Below are 21,461 nucleotides of genomic sequence, written 5' to 3'. Positions count from 1 at the left end.
GCTATTTGCAAAAAAAAAAAAAAAAAAAAAAAAAAAAAAGATGTTCATATTCCACTACAATAATTCTGAAACAACCTGTTGTTAAGTTCAATAAGAAAGTTTAGGTGACACAGCAATTTTAAACATATTTTCATCATTGGTCTTGGAGAATATCAAGACCTAGTTAAAACTGTTACTGCTGAATTTGATGCTATTGATAGTCAAGAATGAAGAGACTATATCAACTATAAAATTTTAACATGATATGATTTACAAGCAGGTAAAGTCTAATGTCGACATGTCCTCCACCTCCAAATTTTTTTTTTCAATAGGGAGCAAGTTCATACCTGTTATTTTGTCTCTGACAAGCTTACAGGACTCTATTTCACCAATGCTCCCAAATAGGCTTTTCAGCTCCTCCTGTGTCATGTTCTGAGGAAGATAGTTGACTATTAAATTAGTCTTACTGTCCTCTGTGTTCCCAGAGTCAACTGGTGATGAGCAGTTGTTGGTTATGGTGGTTGGACCATTCGCTGTGTTATTGCAAGTTGGCCCATTAGACAGTTGTGTTTCCATGGCAGCAATTACCTGCTAAAAACATACAAAATAAGATGTCAGAATTCATATTTCACAATCTATTAAAAGAGATTCCAATCAAGAATATAAAGACATATCATTAAACACAACTTGTACTAATAAAATTACAATAAAGCCTGTACACTAAGCCACAACACCCACACTCTCCCATCAGCTATGTAAATATACTTTTAATATTATACATTATTTACAACATACATATGTGCATTACTAAGCATGCATGTAAGTACAGGAGGGATTTCTAAATTAAATATTCTCTATCACATTCTGACTCTATTTAGGTCCCCTGGGACCTACTTACCTGGGATTTCCATGGACTTCAGGTCAACTTTGTTATGCTAAAGCACACAAATTTGAACCTCATACTACTGATGTATAAGGTGCTGCAGAAAACCTCCTAGCTTAAGGAGAATTGGATGTACTCCTTAGAGTTTTAACTTTTAAATACTAACCTCTATAACCTTAAAAATCAAAGGGGAAATGCACATTTTTGTCAACATGTACTGTTTTGGTTACATTATTGAAAAGTTTTTAATTAACAGTATCCTGTAACTATCCTGCCTATGAGTTGAGAAGAAGAAAAATCATGAATGTCAAATTTAGCCAGTGAAAGAGCATTTTAATGAAAGTCTGGGAATGAAACTATGGAATACTGTTTCTATCTTATTAAACTAGTAACCCTCTTCACTCTCATTTGAGCTAAGAGGAAAAAAAAAACAAATCAGGCTAATGGCAACTGGTCTACAGTATCAAAATAACATCTCTACACAATTAAATTTGGCATTTTGGCTTGATAATGTAAAACTGTATAGTTCATACATACAACACACTTTTCTTTTTAAAAGTAATGAAAAAAACCCACCCCACAATGAAAACAAGTCAACTTTTTAAAATAACAAGTTCAAGCAATTCTAACTTGAGAAATGCTTATAAAAAGAATGTGAATAAGAGGCAACAACAAACTTCAAATATGCTAGACAAATGTCAATGTTGGCCAACAAAGACCCAAGACTGTTAAGAATATTCTAAAATTTAATGAAGTCTAGCATTCAAAACATTCAACCTGTAACTCTTCATAACAGAAGAGCAACAAACCCCCTTCCTGTTTTTCAAAAAGTCATTAGATACCCTAAAACAAATGGATTAAATATTTAGGGTTCTTAAAATCTGAAGCTTTATTGCAAGCATGGTCCCTCCAAAGACATTCAATAAACTCTCTAGTTTCCACAGAGAAACAACCTCAAAAAAAAAAAAGTTCTAGATTACTGGGGATTTTAATTTGCAATGATTTATTTAAAAAAAGAATGAAACTCAGGAAGGAGGTATAAGAATAAGCGAAGGAAAGAGGAAAAGTGATAAGGGAAAGACAAAAGTAGTTTTAAATTATAAAGCCTATTTTTTTAAAAAAGGGAATATCAACAAATAAGACAAACACTCATATCCTAAGGACATAAAGGAAGCAGCACAGAATAATGGATTGGCCTAGAATCAATAAAAGCATAGTTAAAGAGAAATTGAAACCAGGCTGTGATATTGGACAAGTCTCAGTACCTCCAAACCTTTCTTTTCTCTTCTCCAAGAAGGGAATTCTTTCATCTGTTCTATATACTTCCTTCACAAGATGTTGAGGACAGAAAAACAAAACAAAACAAATTAAGAAGCACCTGAAACCGTTTGGGAGAAGGGGATGCTACTGTTAGTAATATGTTAATTAAGGATGCTGGGAGGCGGGGTTAGTATAAAATATAATACATCTGCTTAAATTGGGAAAGTCTTCCTAAGAAATCCTAAACAATTTTGCAGAACAATAATGCCGTTTGAAACTCCCCCAAAGTACTTTGTTTATATACCACTGTTAAAAAAAAAAAAAAAAAAAAAAAACTTTTTTACTTATCAGAACAATGCATTTCAGAAAAAGAGTAACCAAATCCAATTTTAAAAAATAACAAAAAAGAACCCAAACAAACAAAAAACCCCACCTCCTATTTTTATATTAGTTTACAAGAAATAACTATGGGGCCCCAAATGATCAATTCTGTCTAAAGCTCACTGGAACAGTATTTGAAATATAAAGTATTCATTGATTGAAATTAGCAGGATTTAGCAAGGACAACAAACAATCCGTACTTAATTGCACAATTATTTTCATGTTCAGGTGGCAAGAATGAGATCCAAACGCAACATTCATATGAACAGCTGTAGTAAGCTGTGCAATTACAGCATTTCTTAGCTATAGAACCATCTGCTCAGAATAAAATAATATTAATATGCTACATTTTACAAATAATGCATATTCTATTGATAGGTTCAACACAACTGTTCACAGAATGGGAATTTGTTCAGTAGTTATTGGGCAAATTATTTTCAACCAGAAATTTTTTAAAAAATAATTTCAAGTTTTAAATCATTGGTAACCTCAAAATTTAGTAACCAAAAAAATACATAGTGAAACAGAATGCAAGTTACTGTAACTTAGTATTCAGACCATACCAAAACTTTTTGTTTAAAACTTTGCACTCTTTTCTTTGAATCCTAATTCCTAATTACAAGTTAAACAAAGTGTGGTTCTGATTCTACATTAATCATCATATTAAAAATTGCAATGTGCTCAAAATCCTAAGCAAGGCCATACAAAATGGGCTGAAATGTAAGAACATACATAGTGTGTGCCAAATGAAAGGTTCAAGTGTTTGGTATGGCCTCAGCACTACTGCAACATGCTTTAAAAAAAAAAAATAGCCTACAGAATTTAAGAAAAATCCCACAGACCCCAGTCCAAGGCTCTGCTGCCCACGAACCACTTCTAAGCAGAGAAGCCACATCACACAGTCTGATTGCCATGTTAGTTTGGAGTTGCCGTCTGCAATATGGACACAAAAAGTACCGTATGTTAGATCACCAAGATAATGCAACAAATCAGTTTGAACAAATTTACAGTAATTGTGTTTATATTCCCAGCACGTCCATGCAGTGTGGCTTAATTGAATTTGAGGCAATTCCAATCTAATCTTTCCAAATTTGGTTTAATGTGTACTTTTCTTGCACAAAAATAAGCATTTTTAATTAAGAGCCTGATTTAAAAGTAGTATTAACTAGTTAGCTTGGCAGTTGTCCTAACACACTACCTTAAACATCTAGAGAAATATCATGTGCTATACTTCATATTTTTAAACTATAAGGGGGAGAAGGTTATGTGCATGATTTAACTTCACAGTGATGAAAGTGGTTGGTCATACAGTTTTATAAAGTTTTATAAAGTTCTGTAAAACATTCTTAAAAGCTCTTACACTTCTCTCCCAAATATCGAAAGGGTTTCAAATGGGAAGGAGTTGTATTGTTGTTAGACAACAATCTTTTTGTCCTGGGTCTTAAAATTAAAAGTGAACTGAAACTCTGTGAAGACATTCAACCACTATAATCAAACTGATTTAAAAAAAAAATTCACTGAAAATTATTCACATAAAACAAGACACAGTAAAATCAGCATCTTTCAATTGGAATAACTGGACCAAAAAATAGGAATGTTTAGCATGATGTTTGAATTGGATATCAGCTTTGTTCCTGATAATACCAAGTGATAATTTTTTAATATGTAAATTACAAACCCAGCACAATTGGAAATTAGAGTCTCTAATACAGTTAATGAGTCATTTTACAACTTACTACAACTTTCCCAGATACTAAACAGAGCCACAATATTGACACAAAATTCCAATTCTAATCTCTTTTGGTCACCCAGCTGTTTTAAAGTAGGCCCACTTTTGACTTATAATACAGAAACAATAACTTAGGAACACAAGGGGTTAGCCCAAAGTGCCCTGACATCACATACATCAGGACCACAAACTTCCTTGATATGTATGAGCACAGAGCATGACTTTTCAACACATAGGCACACACATATTTAGAACATATATTAGTTTAAATACATATCTGATGAAAAACTATAGCCTGAGAGTGTACACATCACACACACACACACACACACACACACTTTTACCACTGCTATACTACTCTAATTTAACATCTCCATTGGATTTTTTTTTTTTAACTAAGATAATTTTTAAAACCCATTTTCCCTTGGAAATATGGGAATTTTTTTCATGTATGTTTTATTGAGAAGCAATCTGGCATAGTAGATAGTTGACCTTAAAATCAGGTGGTTTTTGGTTTAAGCCCACCCTCTCACACAAATTGCTTATTTGACACTGGGCAAGTCACTTAACTCTCTAATGCTCCAGGCCACTCTTTATGTCTCTAGGTATTATAGAGGAAATAAGATGGTAGGGGAAATTTCCCCAGAGGCACCTTATTTTTATGTTTTATATAGCTATAAGGGATATCATAAATAATTTTTAGCATGTTCTTTCCCTACTAAACTCATACCTTCAGAGAAATATGTCTGATTTCATGGCACACAAAACAAATTAAAGCCTGAACATGTTTTTAAAAAAAAACTGTAGAAAATACTAATTATAAGGGACAGCTAGGTGATATAGTGGATAAAGCACCAGCCCTAAAATCAGGAGTACCTGAGTTCAAATCCAACCTCAGACACTTAACACTTCCTAGCTGTAGTTGTATGACCCTGAGCAAGTCACTTAACCCCAACTGCTTCAGCAAAAAAAACAAAATAAACAAAAAAGAAAATACTAATTATATACATAACGTGATAAAGCAAGCATTAATGGTATTTGGCTGCCTATTAGGCACATACTGATATGATATCCAGAAGAATAGAACAAAAATTCCAACTCCAAGTTAATAATGCCACTTTATATTTGCTTAGTGATTTATGATTTATAAAATATATTTACATTAACATTTTACTTGACCTTGACAACAACTCTGTCAGATAGACCACTTTGAGGATTAAGGAAACTGGGCCTTAGTAAAGGTAATTACTTTAAGAACATATAGTTAGATAAGTGAAAGATCTATACTTAAAATTCTTTCAAGTTTTCATACATAACCAAAATACCAATAGAAGTTTAAAAACCTAATTATTTGACAGTAAGTTTCGGGAAACCATGAAATAGAATCAGATTAAGTACTCCAAATCCCATTCCACAGGAGATAAAAATTAATGAGCCAATTTTGTCACACCTCTTTTGGAAGGGTCAATATATACAAAATAGTAATTCCATTGCATCATATGAAGGCTGTAAAAAAATAATTTTTCTGCACTTATACATTTTATGCACATCAGTCTTTCTGATCTAGTTAGACTTGTACCTTTATTGGAAGTTATAAATAAATTGCTCACATGAGTCTTACTTTTATTCTGAGCAAAAATTCTAAGTTACTAAAAATGCAAAGCTCTGTCCCCCCTTCACTAAAGGACATGAGATTTCATTCTTCTGAATCTACCATCAGCAACTTTACTGAATAGGCTATATATAGCTTCTTTGGCTCTAAAATTCTTTGCTAGAAAGAACAGCTGTATTTTGAATTTATATTTAAATGTTTTAAGTAAGTAGGTACATGAATGCAAGAATTATATTCTTAAGAAAATAAAAATGTCCCCTTACACTTTAATAGATGGACTTTAATTTTTGTTGTCATAAAGAAGAGAAAAAAAAAACCTGGCAGTCAATACTAAAGTTGGTAAACAGTTCAGAGTTCAACTAAACTAGTCCTTAGATAACTAGCTACAGGTACTAGTTCTATCATTGGAATTGTATTTGAAATCATTCTAGCTTTCTTACATTCACATGATATGGTTATCAGATTAAGATTTTAGTTTCTGACCTCACCTGTTTATTACCATTAAAACGTTGAAAAAAATTTTGCTGAAAAAAGTATTCCCTTTGTAAAGTGTGTGTGTGTGTGTGTGTGTGAATTTTTTGGAGAGGGAGAAACCAAGGCTTCTACATCCTTTTATCTCTCCCTCAAACATTTTCATACAAAGCACTAGTGTAGACTGAGCTGGGAAAATGCTAATGGATAACCTACTTTGTCCAATGGAAAAAAAAGAAAGATAAAAGAACTGTATAGATTCTATGTCTAAATATTTTACTTTTCACAAGAAGAAGCTTCAGCCTATAAAAATTAAGTGACCTATCATAAGTATCATAGCTAGTAAAGCATTAGAACACAAAGTAGGACTCCCAAAATAATATAGCTACCCCTTCCACGTGGTGAAGGGCTAAGGACATGGCATTCCCAAAATCTGGAAAATTTGAATAAATTTTTTTTTTACCTTCTCTTCATGCCAAAGAAGAAGTATGACTTTTTCCTTTTTCTATTATGGGGTTTTTATAATACTTTACTGTAAAATCTGAGTTAAGTATTTGGTCATAGCCTCTGTGTCATCCATAGCTTTCACAAAATGCCCCCCAAATTCCTATCTAATTTCTTTTTTTTATTTTTTTTCATATTTATAATGTTTTATTCAAAATATAATACACAAGTTAATAAAAGTTTATCAGATTTTAGAGACTGGATGTTTCTCCCCTCCATGGTCAAGGCTAAATTCTCTTGACCTTGCTCTTTTAAAATGGGTTTTTTAAATGTTTTTTTTTAAAAACTTTTTGCATATAGCCACTGAGAACATAGACATATAAAAAAGCATTTTCCTTCATTACTAATTAGGAGTTTACATGATTGTCTCCTTGGACTTAATGTAAGAGGAGGTCTTACCTAGGGCTGACAAATTTATTTTTTGAAAAATATTTTGAGAACTATGTCTTTTTTTTAATTATAGCTTTTTATTTACAAGTTATATGCATGAGTAATTTTACAGCATTGACAACTGCCAAACCTTTTGTTATAATTTTTCCCCTCCTTCCCCCAAATGACAAGTAGACTAATATATATTAATTATGTTAAAGTATAAATTAAATATGTAAGAGTATAAAATAAATGTATAAAGTATACTTTTATTGTATACATGTCCAAACAATTATTTTGCTGTACAAAAAGAATCAGATTCTGAAAGATTGTACAGTTAGCCTATAAAGGAAATCAAAAATGCAGGTGGACAAAAATAGAGGGATTGGGAATTCTATGTAATGGTTCTTAGTCATCTCCCAGAGTTCTTTTGCTGGGTGTAGCTGGTTCAATTCATTACTGCTCTATTGGAACTGATTTGGTTCATCTCATTGCTAGAGATGTCCACGACCACCAGAATTGATCATCATCAAGTATTGTTGTTGAAGTATATAATGATGTCCTGGTCCTGCTCATTTCACTCAGCATCAGTTCCTGAAAGTCTCTCCAGGCCTTTCGGAAATCATCCTATTGGTCATTTCTTACCGAACAATAATATTCCATAACATTCATATGCCACAATTTATTCAGCCATTCTCCAATTGATGGGCATCCACTCAGTTTCCAGTTTCTGGCCACTACAAAGAGGGCCACCACAAACATTCTTGCAACCCTTTGCCTTCTTTAAAATCTCTTTGAGATATAAGCCCAGTAGTACCACTGCTGGATCAAAGGGATGCACAATTTGATAACTTTGGGGGCATAATTCCAGATTGCTCTCCAGAATGGTTGGATTCGTGCACAACTCCACCAACAATGCATCAGTGTCCCAGTTTTCCCGCATCCCCTCCAACATTCATCATTATTTTTCCCTGCTAATTCTAGCCAGTCTGACAGGTGTGTAGTGGTATCTCAGAGTTGTCTTAATTTGCATTTCTCTGAGTAATAATTAATAATTAATTAATTAATGGAGCATCTTTTCATATGGCTAGAAATAGTTTCAATTTCTTCGTCTGAAAATTGTCTGTTCATATCCTTTGACCATATCAATTGGAGAATGACTTGATTTCTTATAATTAGAGTCGATTATCTATATACTTTGGAAATGAGGCCTTTACCAGAACCTTTGACTGGAAAAATGTTTTCCCAGTTTATTGCTTCCCTTCTAAGCTTGTCTGCATTATTTTTGTTTGTATAAAAACTTTTCAATTTGATATAATCAAATTTTTCTATTTTGTGATCAATAATGATCTCTAGTTCTTCTTTGGTCATAAATTCCTTCCTCTTCCACAGGTCTGAGAGATAAACTATCCTATGCTCTTCCAATTTATTTATAATCTCATTCTTTATGCGTAGGTCATGAACCCATTTTGACCTTATCTTGTTATATGGTGTTAAGTGTGGGTCAATGCCTGGTTTCTACCATACTAATTTCTAATTTTCTCAGAAATTTTTGTCAAATAGTGAGTTCTTATCCCAAAAACTGGGGTCTTTGGGTTTGTCAAACACTAGATTATTAAAGTTATTGGCCGTTTTGTTCTTTGAACCTAACCTATTCCATTGCCGCATCTATTTTCTTATGCCCCTCAGCTATATCAAAACCTTGATGGGGAAAATCACAATGAGGAAGGGATAACTTTAAGCTCTTTGAAGGAGTTGGGATTTGGTCTTTACACCTGCAGTAACTAATCCCATATGCTTGCCACATAGTAGGAATTTAAGTACTTAATTGATGCCCTAAGACCAGTATCTATCCATCTACTTTTATGAATTTGTTTTAAAAAAGTAACTTTGTTATAATAATAGCATTAGAGGCAGGGTCTTTTAGCTGTCATTTCTGGGGGAAGAGGACCCATTAGTTGACTTCCCAGTAGCAGGGAGCAGAAAAATATGGAAAAAAGAAATATAATCCATGTAAGTGTGAATGGGATGAGTAAATGCAAAAGAGATATCACTTGCTGAGCTTCAGATGGAAAATTCTAGAAACCATACTAGGCTCTTTTCTATCTTACTCAAATGAGTAAAAATCAAATTTCTTAAAGGGGGAAAAAACCCCACATCATATAGGTGACTGAGTTTCAAATTTCCCAATTCTACTGTAAATACCAATTCTTATAAATATATTATTAAATAACAAGAAAATAAAATAACATTGTGAGGATTTTTAAAATTGCAAAACACAAGCATTTATCATTCAAGCCTTCAAAAATGATCAATGATTATACTTGGAGAAAGGAATGATACTCAAATACTCAAGACTTCTACCAAGTCTTCACTGATTTTTTTTTCCAATCTACTCTCAAATCACAGAAAAAATGAGTAAGGTATAATTTTCAGTATAATGCAATACCATTACATCCACTAGGATCATATTTCTGTGTAACAATGGAATTACAAAGGAAATAAATTATTTCGTAAGTTGTATATTTTTAATATTCCAAAGGCATTTTAGATCTAATTGCCAAGAAAAAGCCAAGATCAAAATATGGAAAAATGGCACAATTATAACTGGTCTGTCTTACCAGTATACTATAAAGACATGCATCAATAAGCCATTTATTCTTGTATTCAGGAATGTGGTAGCAGCAAAGAATAAGAATGCAGCAAAGAGAAAAAGGTCTCCTTTCTTTAAAAACAAAACAACAATCAACAAAATAAGTGAATCCTTATCCTCCCTTGAAAGATTTAAATTTGCTAAAAAGTGAAAAAAATTTAAAAAGATACTGCTTCTGTAAAATCATTCATGATAAAAATGATGATTGAAACTTGGACAAAATTATTTTTACTATGATTTTTTCCAGCATTTACAAAACTTAGCCAACTGCAGCCCCACATTAGGGCAATAGAAAGTAAACCAATAAAAAAGACCCTTCCCACCAACTCCACTCAGCCATTTTAAAAAAGTTCAAATATTATAAAAATGAATCAAAGATAAAAATCTCTGAATTCTAAAATATTAAGCTCTATGTGTCTAAACTCCATTGAGTTCATGTATCATCATGTATCATCCAGTATACAGGATAGAAAGAGAAAGTGTTTTTAGTAGGTCTTAATGGAGGAATTATGAGAAGACAAATTACTATAGAGGATACAAATATAAATAGTTTGTTATACATGATTAAAGAATGCATGGGTCATAGATTCTGCAATAATGAAGTCAAATTGTAAAGATCAAATAAACCATATGTCCCAAAGATGATTCTTCTCTTTTTAAAATTTAATTTTTAAATCATTATGATTTCTTTCTTTTAGGAGGGAAGAAGTCTAGGTTCATTTAATAGCTACTAAAAATGTGCCACAAGCTGAGAAAACAATTTGAGCAATATAATAAAAATAATTCCTATAGATCTATGCTTTGTCTCTCCATTTACATTAACTTGAAACTACCTTTGAAGGAAGTACTACTCTTTATGCTACATTGGGCTGTAAAAGATATTTCAAAAAAAAAAAAAAAAAAGATGTGGCATGGTATCATAGATAACTACATCACAACGTGCGTAAGCACTCTTTGTTTGTAGGAGAAAGTTGTCCGTTTTCTAAATTTCAGGGTTTCCTACTCATAGTATCTTAACCTTTTTGCATCATTACAGTCTCCAACCTTGTATTTCTAGCCCTAGTGCCAACAGTGCTATAGAGGTTCTCAAGGAATGAGAATGAAGTGACTTTAATTATGTCAAAAAAAGTCACAGTGAAAGGTGTGTCTTGTTAATGAGTGTATTTTATCACGTGGCAGTACCATACCTGTCCTCCAACTCACTGGAAAAAAAATGGTCAGGTTTCATGGGCTCCCAAAGAATAAAATTGGTACAGAGATTTTGAAGTAGTAAATTCTTCCATGTTCTACTAAGGACAGTGTTAGGCAGTAGGAGAGAAGATTAATTTAGAAATGAATCTCACTGAATCTCAGCTACTTTATGCATTGCTTCAGGCCGATAATATAGAGAGAACGGATGAAAAAGCCAGCAGTAGCAATAGCGAGTTAATACATGCTCAGGTGATATTCAGAAAGGCATTAGTGATTCAGGTGACATTATGGTTTACACTAGCCTCTAGTGATGGCTTAAATGGATTATGGTATCATGACTATAGAATTCTAAGAGAATGTATCAAAGTCATTATGGGATGATATAAGACATGAAGAATTTTAACGATCAGATTTTCAGTGTATCATCATGGACTGGAAATGTCAGGTTCTTTCAAAGTTGGGAACACTTCAAATATGAATCTGTGGTAGCATGTCTGCCATCTAAGGAACAAACTAGCTCACTAGCAAAAGGTGATCATTTGTTAACGAGTTCTTTGCTCATAATAACCTTGAATTAGGTTTTATAAACATGGTAAGTCAAGTCATTCAGTAGCACCAATACTCTGATAGCAATTATAGTATAGCTACTAATATTCTGTCTTCCACATTGTAACTTTTCCCTGTAAGAATTCTACTGTGGGTTGGCGTAAGAACTTGAATGGAAATCTTGGGGGAATTTTGTAAAAGCTGCAGACAACAGCTATGATCAAACACTAAATCCAAATTTTACAATAAGAGACTGTAAACATTCCATAAAAGAAAAAGAAAAGAAAAAAAAATCAGATTTCTCCTGTGCAACGAAAGGAAGGGAAAAATTTTATGTAATCCTATATCAAAATAAGATCAAAATGGGTCCATGATTTAGACATAAAGAATGATATCATAAGCAAATTAGCAGAACAAAGGGTAGTTTACCTCTCAGATTTGAGGAGGAAGCAATTTGTAGCCAAAGAAGAACCTGAATACTATTACGTAAAATGGCTAGTTTTGATTATATCAAGTTAAAAATAAATATATATGAGACATAAATTTACAAAATTCAAGCCATTCTCCAATTGATAAGTGGTCAAAGGATATGAACAGTTTTCAGATGAGGAAATTAAAACTATTTCTAGTCATATGAAAAGGTGCTCCAAATCACTATTGATCAGAGAAATGCAAATTAAGATAACTCTGAGGTACTATTACATACCTCTAAGATTGACTAAAATGACAGGAAAAGACAATGACACCTATTTCAGGGGATGTGGAAAAACTAATACATTGTTGGTAGAGTTGTGAAGTGATTCAACCATTATGGAAAATAATTTGGAACAGGCTATCAAACTATGCATACTCTTTGATCTAGCAGTGTTTTTACTGGGCTTGTATCCTAAAGAGATCATAAAGGAGGAAAAGGGACCCACATGTGCAAAAATGTTTGTGGCAAGCCCTTTTTGTAGTGGCAAGAAACTGAAAACTGAATGGCTGAACAAATTACTTATATGAATGTTTTGGAATATTCTTTTTTTATAACAAATGATCAGCAGAATGATTTCAGAGAGGCCTGGAGAGACTTACATGAACTGATGCTAAGTGAAATGAGAAGAATCAGGAGAACATTATACATGGCAACAAGATTATATGAAGATCAATTCTGATGGACATGGCTCTTTTCAACAATAAGATGATTCAGGCCAGTTCCAATGGTCTTGTGATGAAGAAAGTCATCTGCACCCAGAGAGAGGACAACGGGAACTGAATGTGGACCACAACATAGTGTTTTCAATCTTTTTGTTGTTGTTTGCTTGCATTTTGTTTTTTCTCATTTTTTTTTCCCTTTTTGATCGAATTTTTCTTGAGCAGCATATTTGGGGAAATATGTATAGAGGAAATGCAACTGTTTTACATTTATTAGATCACCAGCCAACTAGGGAAAGGGGTGGAGGGAAGAGAGAAGAAAAACTAGAACATGGGGTTTTGTAGGGGTGGATGTCAAAAATTATCCATGTATATATTTTGAAAATAAAAAGCTTTAATTAGAAAAAATTATGTGAATTTTGTAGATCTAGGGGATTAACTGTTGGTTATTTCAAGTAAGAATATATAGGCTTCTGTGATAAGGTCAATTCAACATAAACCTAGTCCCTAAAATTTTAATCTTTGAACCTACTTTGTTTTAATCAAGCTTTGACTTGAACTAATCAATAAGATTTATTTCTTAGGCAGAATATCAATTCAGTTAATTGTCAAAAAAGAGATATGTTAGATGCTTGAATCCAAATTTTCATATCTACCACCACACTTGATTTTCTTGGTGGCAGGCCACATAGGAAATCAAAGATTCTTCATAAGTCAACATGAATATGGAGTTGAAGCAAAATGAATCAACAATCAAGTCTCCTGGAAGTCTTTGTTCTTCCTTCTTCCTTTTCCCTTGAGGCATCCAAGGTAATCATTTAAAATGGTGAGGTACTCTTATGAACCAGAGAACTGCACAAAATTCTACAAGTCAAAAATTTCAGATCTCTGAGTCCACTAAAAGAATATCTGTAAAAAAGCCAAGTTATCAAGGGCATTCATATCCAAAATACTATCAAGTTATTTCTATTGATATGATGGAGAGGTTGGCAGATTTACACAAGCTAAATGAGGTTGAACAAACACAGGATCAGTAGTCAAAAAAGAGTACTAAGTTCTTGCTACATGTGCTTAAAAATGCAGAGAGTAATGCGGTACTGAAAGGTTTCTAAGTGGATTCTTTAACATTAAGCCTATCTGGGTTAACATGGGGCTCCCCAAATGTGATGACATAACTAACCAAGCTCATGGATGAATTAGTCCAAACATGAGATTTCCTTGCCACATTGAGAAGATACTTAATGAAAATTAACAAACCGCTCCTAAACCAGAAAAGAAGGTTGTTCAAACAAAAAGATATCCCAAAAGAAATTGGAGAAACAAATTTATGGCACAGAAGTAAATACAACAGTACAAATAAAAGTGAAATGATATATTAAGGTTTAAAAAAATCAATTAGATTCTCTTAAGATAAAAGTAGGATAGCAGTGAGGTACATCTTTTTCCATCTGGCAAGTATACCTGGCAAGCAATGTGATTCATAATGTTTTTCAATTAGAACACTCCCAATTCCAGAATATTGCTAAACAAAGACCTTCTGATTTCAATCAAACCTCTTTTCTACTCTATCACAATTATCTTTCTATTTGCATTTACTACTGCATTACTCATCTTTACAGCACAAATTAATTTCAAGTTTATAAATTATTGGTCTTTTGCTCACATTTCAATTTGGCTGTTTCCTGATGGCAAATCAGAAGATATTCTAATCTTATCATTAAACTGCCTCTAAAGCACAATATAGGATAAATTGTATCCAATTATAGTTGGCTTGCTTATTTTTGTTAGTCTGTCTCCTCCATTAGATCATGATCTCCTTGAAGACAGGGTTTGTCTCTTCCCTCTTTTTGTATTCAAGAATTAAGCATAATGTCATAATGTCTGGTATATTAAAGGCATGTAGTAACTTTATTTACTCACTGATAAATTACTTTCAGAAAATTTCTTGTAGACATTTAATTCCATCAAAGATAGTAGATTCTAGATGACTTCAATCTTCAAAGATGACATATGTTCATTTTGTATCTAGATCTTAGACCCTTATTTTTGGATCTAGAACTTTGTTCACTGCCTATTGCATCAACATTATATGTAGAGTATTTGTGCTTCAATGTTGAAGAGTAGTTAAATATAGCATTATTAAGAGTCAGATAAGAAGTAAGAAAACATGTTTTGTGTTCTACACTGTTACCTAACCTTACCTTTTTTCTAACAAAAAACTTCTAGTATTTTTAGGGATAAAGTGGCTTAATTATTCTAATCAACTGAAAGCATAGTTTTCAGAAAAGATGAAATAATTCTTCTAGGATTCAGAAATTAGAAAAAACTTACAATCCCTTTGTGATCATTTTTATTGTATTAGAGTTGCAAGAATTCTCAATTAAAGATTGTTAATATTAATTTTGAGTAACAAAGTTCTTTATATTATATATTTAATACTCATTTATGATAGTGACTAGTATCATATACAAAACACATAGCAGCATATCATAGTCCCTAATTTGAGTTTACAACTACTACTTCCCACTGGGAACATAATTTATAAATGACCTGTATGATCAGTAACTTTCCTTGAATTACATCAAGGTTTTAACCCACTGTGCTCTTCAACATATAATTTAGCAGTTCTTCAACACAGAATTTTGCAATCTGTAGTACATAAGAATTTCATAAGCATCAAGTACTAATGATACAAAGATCATATAAAAGAATAATGAACTACCATTTCAAATGAAATAACATTTACAAAATAACGTAGTATGTGTACAATGTTAATTAGGATGTTGTCAATGTAAATACACTTGATTAAAGTATTAGTCTCCTCAAAAAAAATTTCTATAAAATGTACAATTTTTGTTTTATATTATTTTAACAAATGTTCTGTAGATCTGGTCAGATATAGATTATTTTCACAATATGCACTATAGTACATGTAATATAGATATAAATAGAGATATAGATAAATGTATGTGTGTGTTTGTGTGTGTGTGTGTGTGCATATATATATATATATATATATATATATATATATTTTACAATTTTACAAGCATGCCAGAAAACACATAAAAGTGATTGAGAATATTGTCAAAAAAGTAGGATAGGTCATACAATATCATATACACTCAGTGTTCAGACTTTTATAAAGGCATCAGAAGACTTCCTCTAAGACTATAAGAAACCAGTAACTAAGTTATAAGCCCAATTACATATATGAAATTTAACATAGCTTTGGGTTTAAAATAATTTATGTAGTATTCAGCCAAAATTATCTGTATTCATTCCTTAAAGCAAATGAATGCTTTTTAATCTATTCATATTTAACAATGAAACCACTTGGGTACTATATAATAAAAGTGATAAAGTATTTGTATTAACATTTGTGTAACAAAATTATAATTTAGAATAGTAGAAAATCAGCCAGAAAATAAACAGGATAAAAACTCTCTATTGTTAAAAGCTGGGTGGGCAATCATTTGATGACAATTTATTTCAAATATATTAAATAAGTATACTAAATATACTAAATTGAGTAAACTTCAGGCTATGAAAATCATCAGCAGCACATATTCTTTGAGTGACAGTTTTAGGAAACTTTATTGAAAGATATAATTGGCTAGTTAAAAGTAATAGCTAAAATATTAAATAAATAAAAAATGTTGCCTTTCCATACTCTATAGTACAAAAAGTCCTTCCAAGTTCCATAAGCTAAGTGCTATGTTTCAATCTCTGTGATCCTATGCAGGGTCACTTTGCCATTTCCTTTTCCAGCTAATTTTATAGATGAAAAAACTGAAGAAACCAGAATTACCCAGGGATATATAGCTAATAAGTTTCTGTGGCCAGATTTGGAATCAAGTAGATGAGTCTTTCTGACTCTAGACTCTATCCATTGAGCCACTCAGGTAAAGTAAATAATAAAAATTTCTCTGTTATCAGATGTATTATTATATGATGGGAGAAGGAGGGAGTAGTCTGGGTAGGTAAAATTTCTCACAGGTTTATGCCACCTCAGTTTCTAATCTGCAAAATGGATAATTTCACTGAATTATTACAATGTAGGAGGCCTTTTTTATTACTTGTGCATAAAATTTAAAGATTCTGTATCTGTGCACATTTTCTATGTGCCTGGTTATGACTATTACTATAAATTTTTAGCACAGATTTAGGAAAGAGCTCCAAAGAAACTGATTTGTGATTAAGTAAACTACTCTATCTACTCTTCCCTTTCCCAGGGTACTGAGAGACTTAAATGTATTTTCTCTCACAACTATGGCCAGTTAAAATCAGAGATTAAAGCACCAAGCTTCTAATTAATGTATTTCAGAGTATAAATCACAGCATTCACACTTTCTGTGAGATCTATCACTGTGGGGTAGAAAAATCTGCTTTATTTAAAAAAAAGTAATTTGGGCATTCAAATACTAGATTCAACTCCAAAATTTAAGAAATAGAACACTTTTGGTTTCTATCAGGAAAAATTAAAAAAAAATGGGATGGGAAAAGAAAAAGTATGTTTCAGTAGGGCACTGACTGTCAAATCAAGTCTGACAATTAACAGAAATACTCTCCAGAAAAACCAAAGAGGAAGATGAATATTGTTGTGATGATGAAACATGAGCACTCATGAACAGGAAAGAACAAAACAGTATCTGCTAAAATTGTCCTGAAAATAATAGGGCCATGGTGACCTAGTACCTTGTTTCAGAAATAAAGAAAAAAAACACCTTACTCAAAATGGATGATTAAAATTCCTAATTATGATGGAGTTAAGCAGACTTCTTCTAAGAGCTTTCTCGCTGATACCTATCCATTTCAAATTTATTTGTTTATAAGGTATAGTAGTATGGGGAGCAAGGGATAGATGTAATTAGATTGTTATTGATATAATTCACATTCCATACATCCAGCCATTCTGGAGAGTGATTTGGAACTATGCTCAAAAAGTTATCAAACTGTGCCTACCCTTTGATCCAGCAGTGTTATTACTGAGCTTATATCCCAAAGAGATTTTAAAGAAGGCAAATGGTTGTAAGAATGTTTGTGGGAGTCCTCTTTGTAGTGGCCAGAAACTGGAAACCAAGTGGATGCCCAACAATTGGAGAATGGCTGAATAAATTGTGGTATATGAATATTATGGAATATTATTATGCAGTAAGAAATGACCAGCAGGATGATTTCAGAAAGGCCTGGAGAGACTTACATGAACTGATGCTGAGTGAAATGAGCAGGACCAGGACATCATTATATACTTCAACAACAATACTAGATGATGATCAATTCTGATGGATATGGCCCTCCTCTTCAACGATGAGATGAACCAAATCAATTCCAATAGAGCAGTAATAAATTGAACCAGCTACAGCCAGCAAAAGAAATCTGGGAGACGACTATGAACCACAACATAGAATTCCCAATCCCTCTATTTTTGTCCACTTGCATTTTTGATTTCCTTCACAGGTTAATCGTACACTCTTTCAAAGTCCAATTCTTTTTGTACAGCAAAAATAACTGTTTGGACGTGTGTGTGTGTGTGTGTGTGTGTGTGTGTGTGTGTGTATTGTATTTAACTTATACTTTAACATATTGGTCAACCTGCCATCTGGGGAAGGGGGTGGGAAGAAGAAGGGGAAAAATTGGAACAAAAGGTTTTGCAATTGTCAGTGCTAAAAAATTACCCATGCATATATCTTGTAAATAAAAAGCTATGATAATAAAAAATAATTCATATTCCATCAGTTAAACTAATATCCTTCTATGTACCTTTGTTATAGCTTTAATTTTTCTCTAATTTACAGACTTATACAATCTAGATAATAACTAATTATATGCTTTTATATCTCCAGATCTTCTGATTTTTTTGTTTTTCCCATAGCCAAGATGAAAGAAATCTTCAAAGTCACCTCTGGAATGAAATCATGTTTTTTTGGTGTGTTTTTTAAGTTGTCACTAACTTGGTAGCTGGTTGATTAATTTTTAGTTCCAAGAAAGCTAATAAGAACAATTAATTCTCATCGGTTTTCCATAAATATTTAGCGGCACCTTTTCCTTAAGAAAACATCATAATTAATCTATGTTTATGTAAGGTTTTGGCATTTAAAAAGCACATAATCTCATTGACCCTAAAAGGAAAAAAAAAATCCTAGAGTTGTTAAAAGTATTATCTGCATTTTCAAATCAGCAAACTAAGGTTCAGAGGAAAATAAGATTTCCACACTCATAATGGTTAATAAGGAGCAAAACAAGGACAGAGACAAATATGAATTGAGACCCAGTTCTTATTCTACTATACTACTGCTGCCTACCCAGGAAAGAGCTCAAGCCACCTGACTGTCTAGCCATTGTACTGTTACTCTAAATATATAATTTAAATATTGTGTTGAAAGACCTGGTTTAAAAATGGCAGCACTTCAGGTGTCAAGTTCTTCTTGTCACCATTTCTGTGCTTACTTTATTCTTAATGCAGCTGGCTTTAGCGATCAAGGACAAGAATTGATATTTGTGGTTGTACACAGCACACTGGTCCCTTTAATTTTAAGGAGCACCACACATTACTCCATTTATTTTAGAACACTGCCACTTTTTCAAAACAATCATCACTGCATATCTTTGACTCAGAGAACAGGAAAAACAAAATCATTTAAAATAACTATCCCCAAAGTCTTTCATACATAGGTATAAGAGAAACAAATTAGTTATTATAAACATGAACTTCTCTGGAAAGTGAAAGTTAGTAAGGCATATCACTCCCTGATTTGAGTCACTTATTTGTTATTACAATAAATGCCAAAAAACAAAATTTCAAATGTCATGTTTTTGTTTCTAGTTAACTTATACAGTCATGCCAAAAGTAGGATTCCAATTTTAATAATAACTTGCACTTATACTTGAAATACTTAGACCCTAAGTACAAACGGGCAATTAACATTAGAAAATTCGGATCTTCTCTCTCTCTCTGACTTTTTTGTCTTCCTTTTTCACTCCAACTGTTCCCTCAGTTCTTAAATTATACTCAGTTTGAATTTTTGTTATTCCCTCAGATTCCCCTTCCAAAATCACAGCCAGTTTTTAGAATTCAGTTGCTCCAAAGAGTGAGTTAACACATTATATTTTATTTTAAAAGAAAAGTTTTCTACACATTATTTTGCACATATAGGAGGCATTTTCCCTTCTCCAGTCTCTCCTCTATATTTCTCTTTTCCCTATTCAGTATCTATCAAATAATCCTCAATAACCTATGGCAAATATTCAAAACATCAAAGTTTTGTTGGGGACCTATCAACAGAAAGTGATCCAATCCAAATTCCCATACATACTTTTAGATCCACCCCATGTTTCTTATTATAGGTAAAGCTGGTAGCAAAGTTTTAAATTCTTAAATACAAGCCCATATTATAAACAGGAAGTTTTCAAATTGTAAAAGGCATCATTTTATTTCTATATTCCTATATCTAGTGCCATACACATGAAATATATAAATAAATGTTTTAAACTATAAAGCACCAAAGAGATAAATAAAGAATTTTTTGAGATGTGAAGATTCCCTCAGTACAAATGACTACACCAACAAGAAATAATGCCATAACTACCTGGGTTAACATTTACAAATGACCCAAAAGGAAGGAAAGGGATAACTAATTTTCTGATAGAAGTTGGACAATAATTTATATTTACTTGTTTTACATGTTAAAATATTCTGAGAAGGAATGAAAGATAACATAATTTTAACATAATTCAAACCTTAAAGTATCAACTATATACGTATTATATTTCTAACTGCTCTGTTGGAAATTCTACTGGCATCTCAAGTTCTATCAATCTTAAAAAGTTATACATTTTCTCTCAAAAAAAAAAGATATACTGATCTTACCAATTTCTTAATTTCTGACTACAGTACCATCATTTTTCTAGTTATATAGGTTCAAAACATTAGTTTCAACTCTGGCTTCTCATTTCACCACCAAGAATATAATCAGTTTTGAAGTTATCTTATGAATTCTACTCTTCAATTTCATTTAAATCAGTACTCATTTTTATTCTCACTATTAACCATAGAAAATATGCCTTTACTCTCTCTTGAACTGTTATATAACCTCTTAAGTAAACTCCCATAGTCTCTCCTTCCAAACTATTCATCACATCACACATATTCATACTACTCATCATACACACAGAAAGGCAGGCCAACTGCAGATCATATTGGTAGAAAGAGCCACTATATTACTTAAAAATCTCACTTCATCAGGTTCAAAATGTTAGATACTAAAAAAGCTGTTGCTCATAGTGCTGGCATTTAAATGCTATTCTTTTCCATTAGCTAGGTTTTGTCCTCTTCATACAGAAATATATATGGAAGAATATAATTCTCATTCTGAAAAGTGGCAAACACTAAAATTTTCTGAGTTAAAATACTAAAAGCTCATTTAGTTCTCTTTTCCTGTTGCAGTTCTTACCAACATATCTACTCACAAATACATAACGAGGAAGTATTTTTCCTAAAATCTAAAGGAAGACTGTTCCAATCTTGGTTAATTTAATATATCAGTTTTTCAAAGGCAAGACTTTAATACTTAACTTGAATGAACATTTCATGCATGGGAAGAACCTCTCAGTACTGGCTTAAAACTACTGTCTTAAAACCAATGCTCCTAATTAAACTATCTAGGCTTTCAACTAATATTCAAGACCAAAAAATAAAGTAACAACATGTTAAATGGATCTTTTAAATGACTAAGTAACAAATCATAAGTCA

At 32.3% G+C, this 21,461-nt stretch overlaps 1 protein-coding gene across 4 annotated transcripts in view; it reads right to left on the bottom strand.

Annotated features, from left to right (window-relative positions):
• Positions 1-21,461, bottom strand: part of ELAVL2 (ELAV like RNA binding protein 2) — a 178,668-nt gene that overhangs the window by 100,136 nt on the left and 57,071 nt on the right. For 2 of the 4 annotated variants that reach the window (XM_051961689.1, XM_051961697.1), the window contains exons 1-2: positions 3,346-3,417; positions 327-570 (exon numbers count right to left, since the gene is read on the bottom strand). In XM_051961689.1, coding sequence (XP_051817649.1) covers positions 327-570; positions 3,346-3,417 — 316 coding nt within the window. Of the gene's footprint in view, positions 1-326; positions 571-3,345; positions 3,418-21,461 lie in introns of those variants that run through there. The other 2 variants (XM_051961673.1, XM_051961681.1) reach the window with 1 other exon arrangement.

The sequence above is a fragment of the Antechinus flavipes genome, chromosome 1 (assembly GCF_016432865.1).
Source record: "Antechinus flavipes isolate AdamAnt ecotype Samford, QLD, Australia chromosome 1, AdamAnt_v2, whole genome shotgun sequence".
Lineage (NCBI taxonomy): Eukaryota > Metazoa > Chordata > Mammalia > Dasyuromorphia > Dasyuridae > Antechinus > Antechinus flavipes.
The sequence above is the reverse complement of the archived record's forward strand: the minus strand, read 5'-3'. Positions and strand labels throughout refer to the sequence as shown.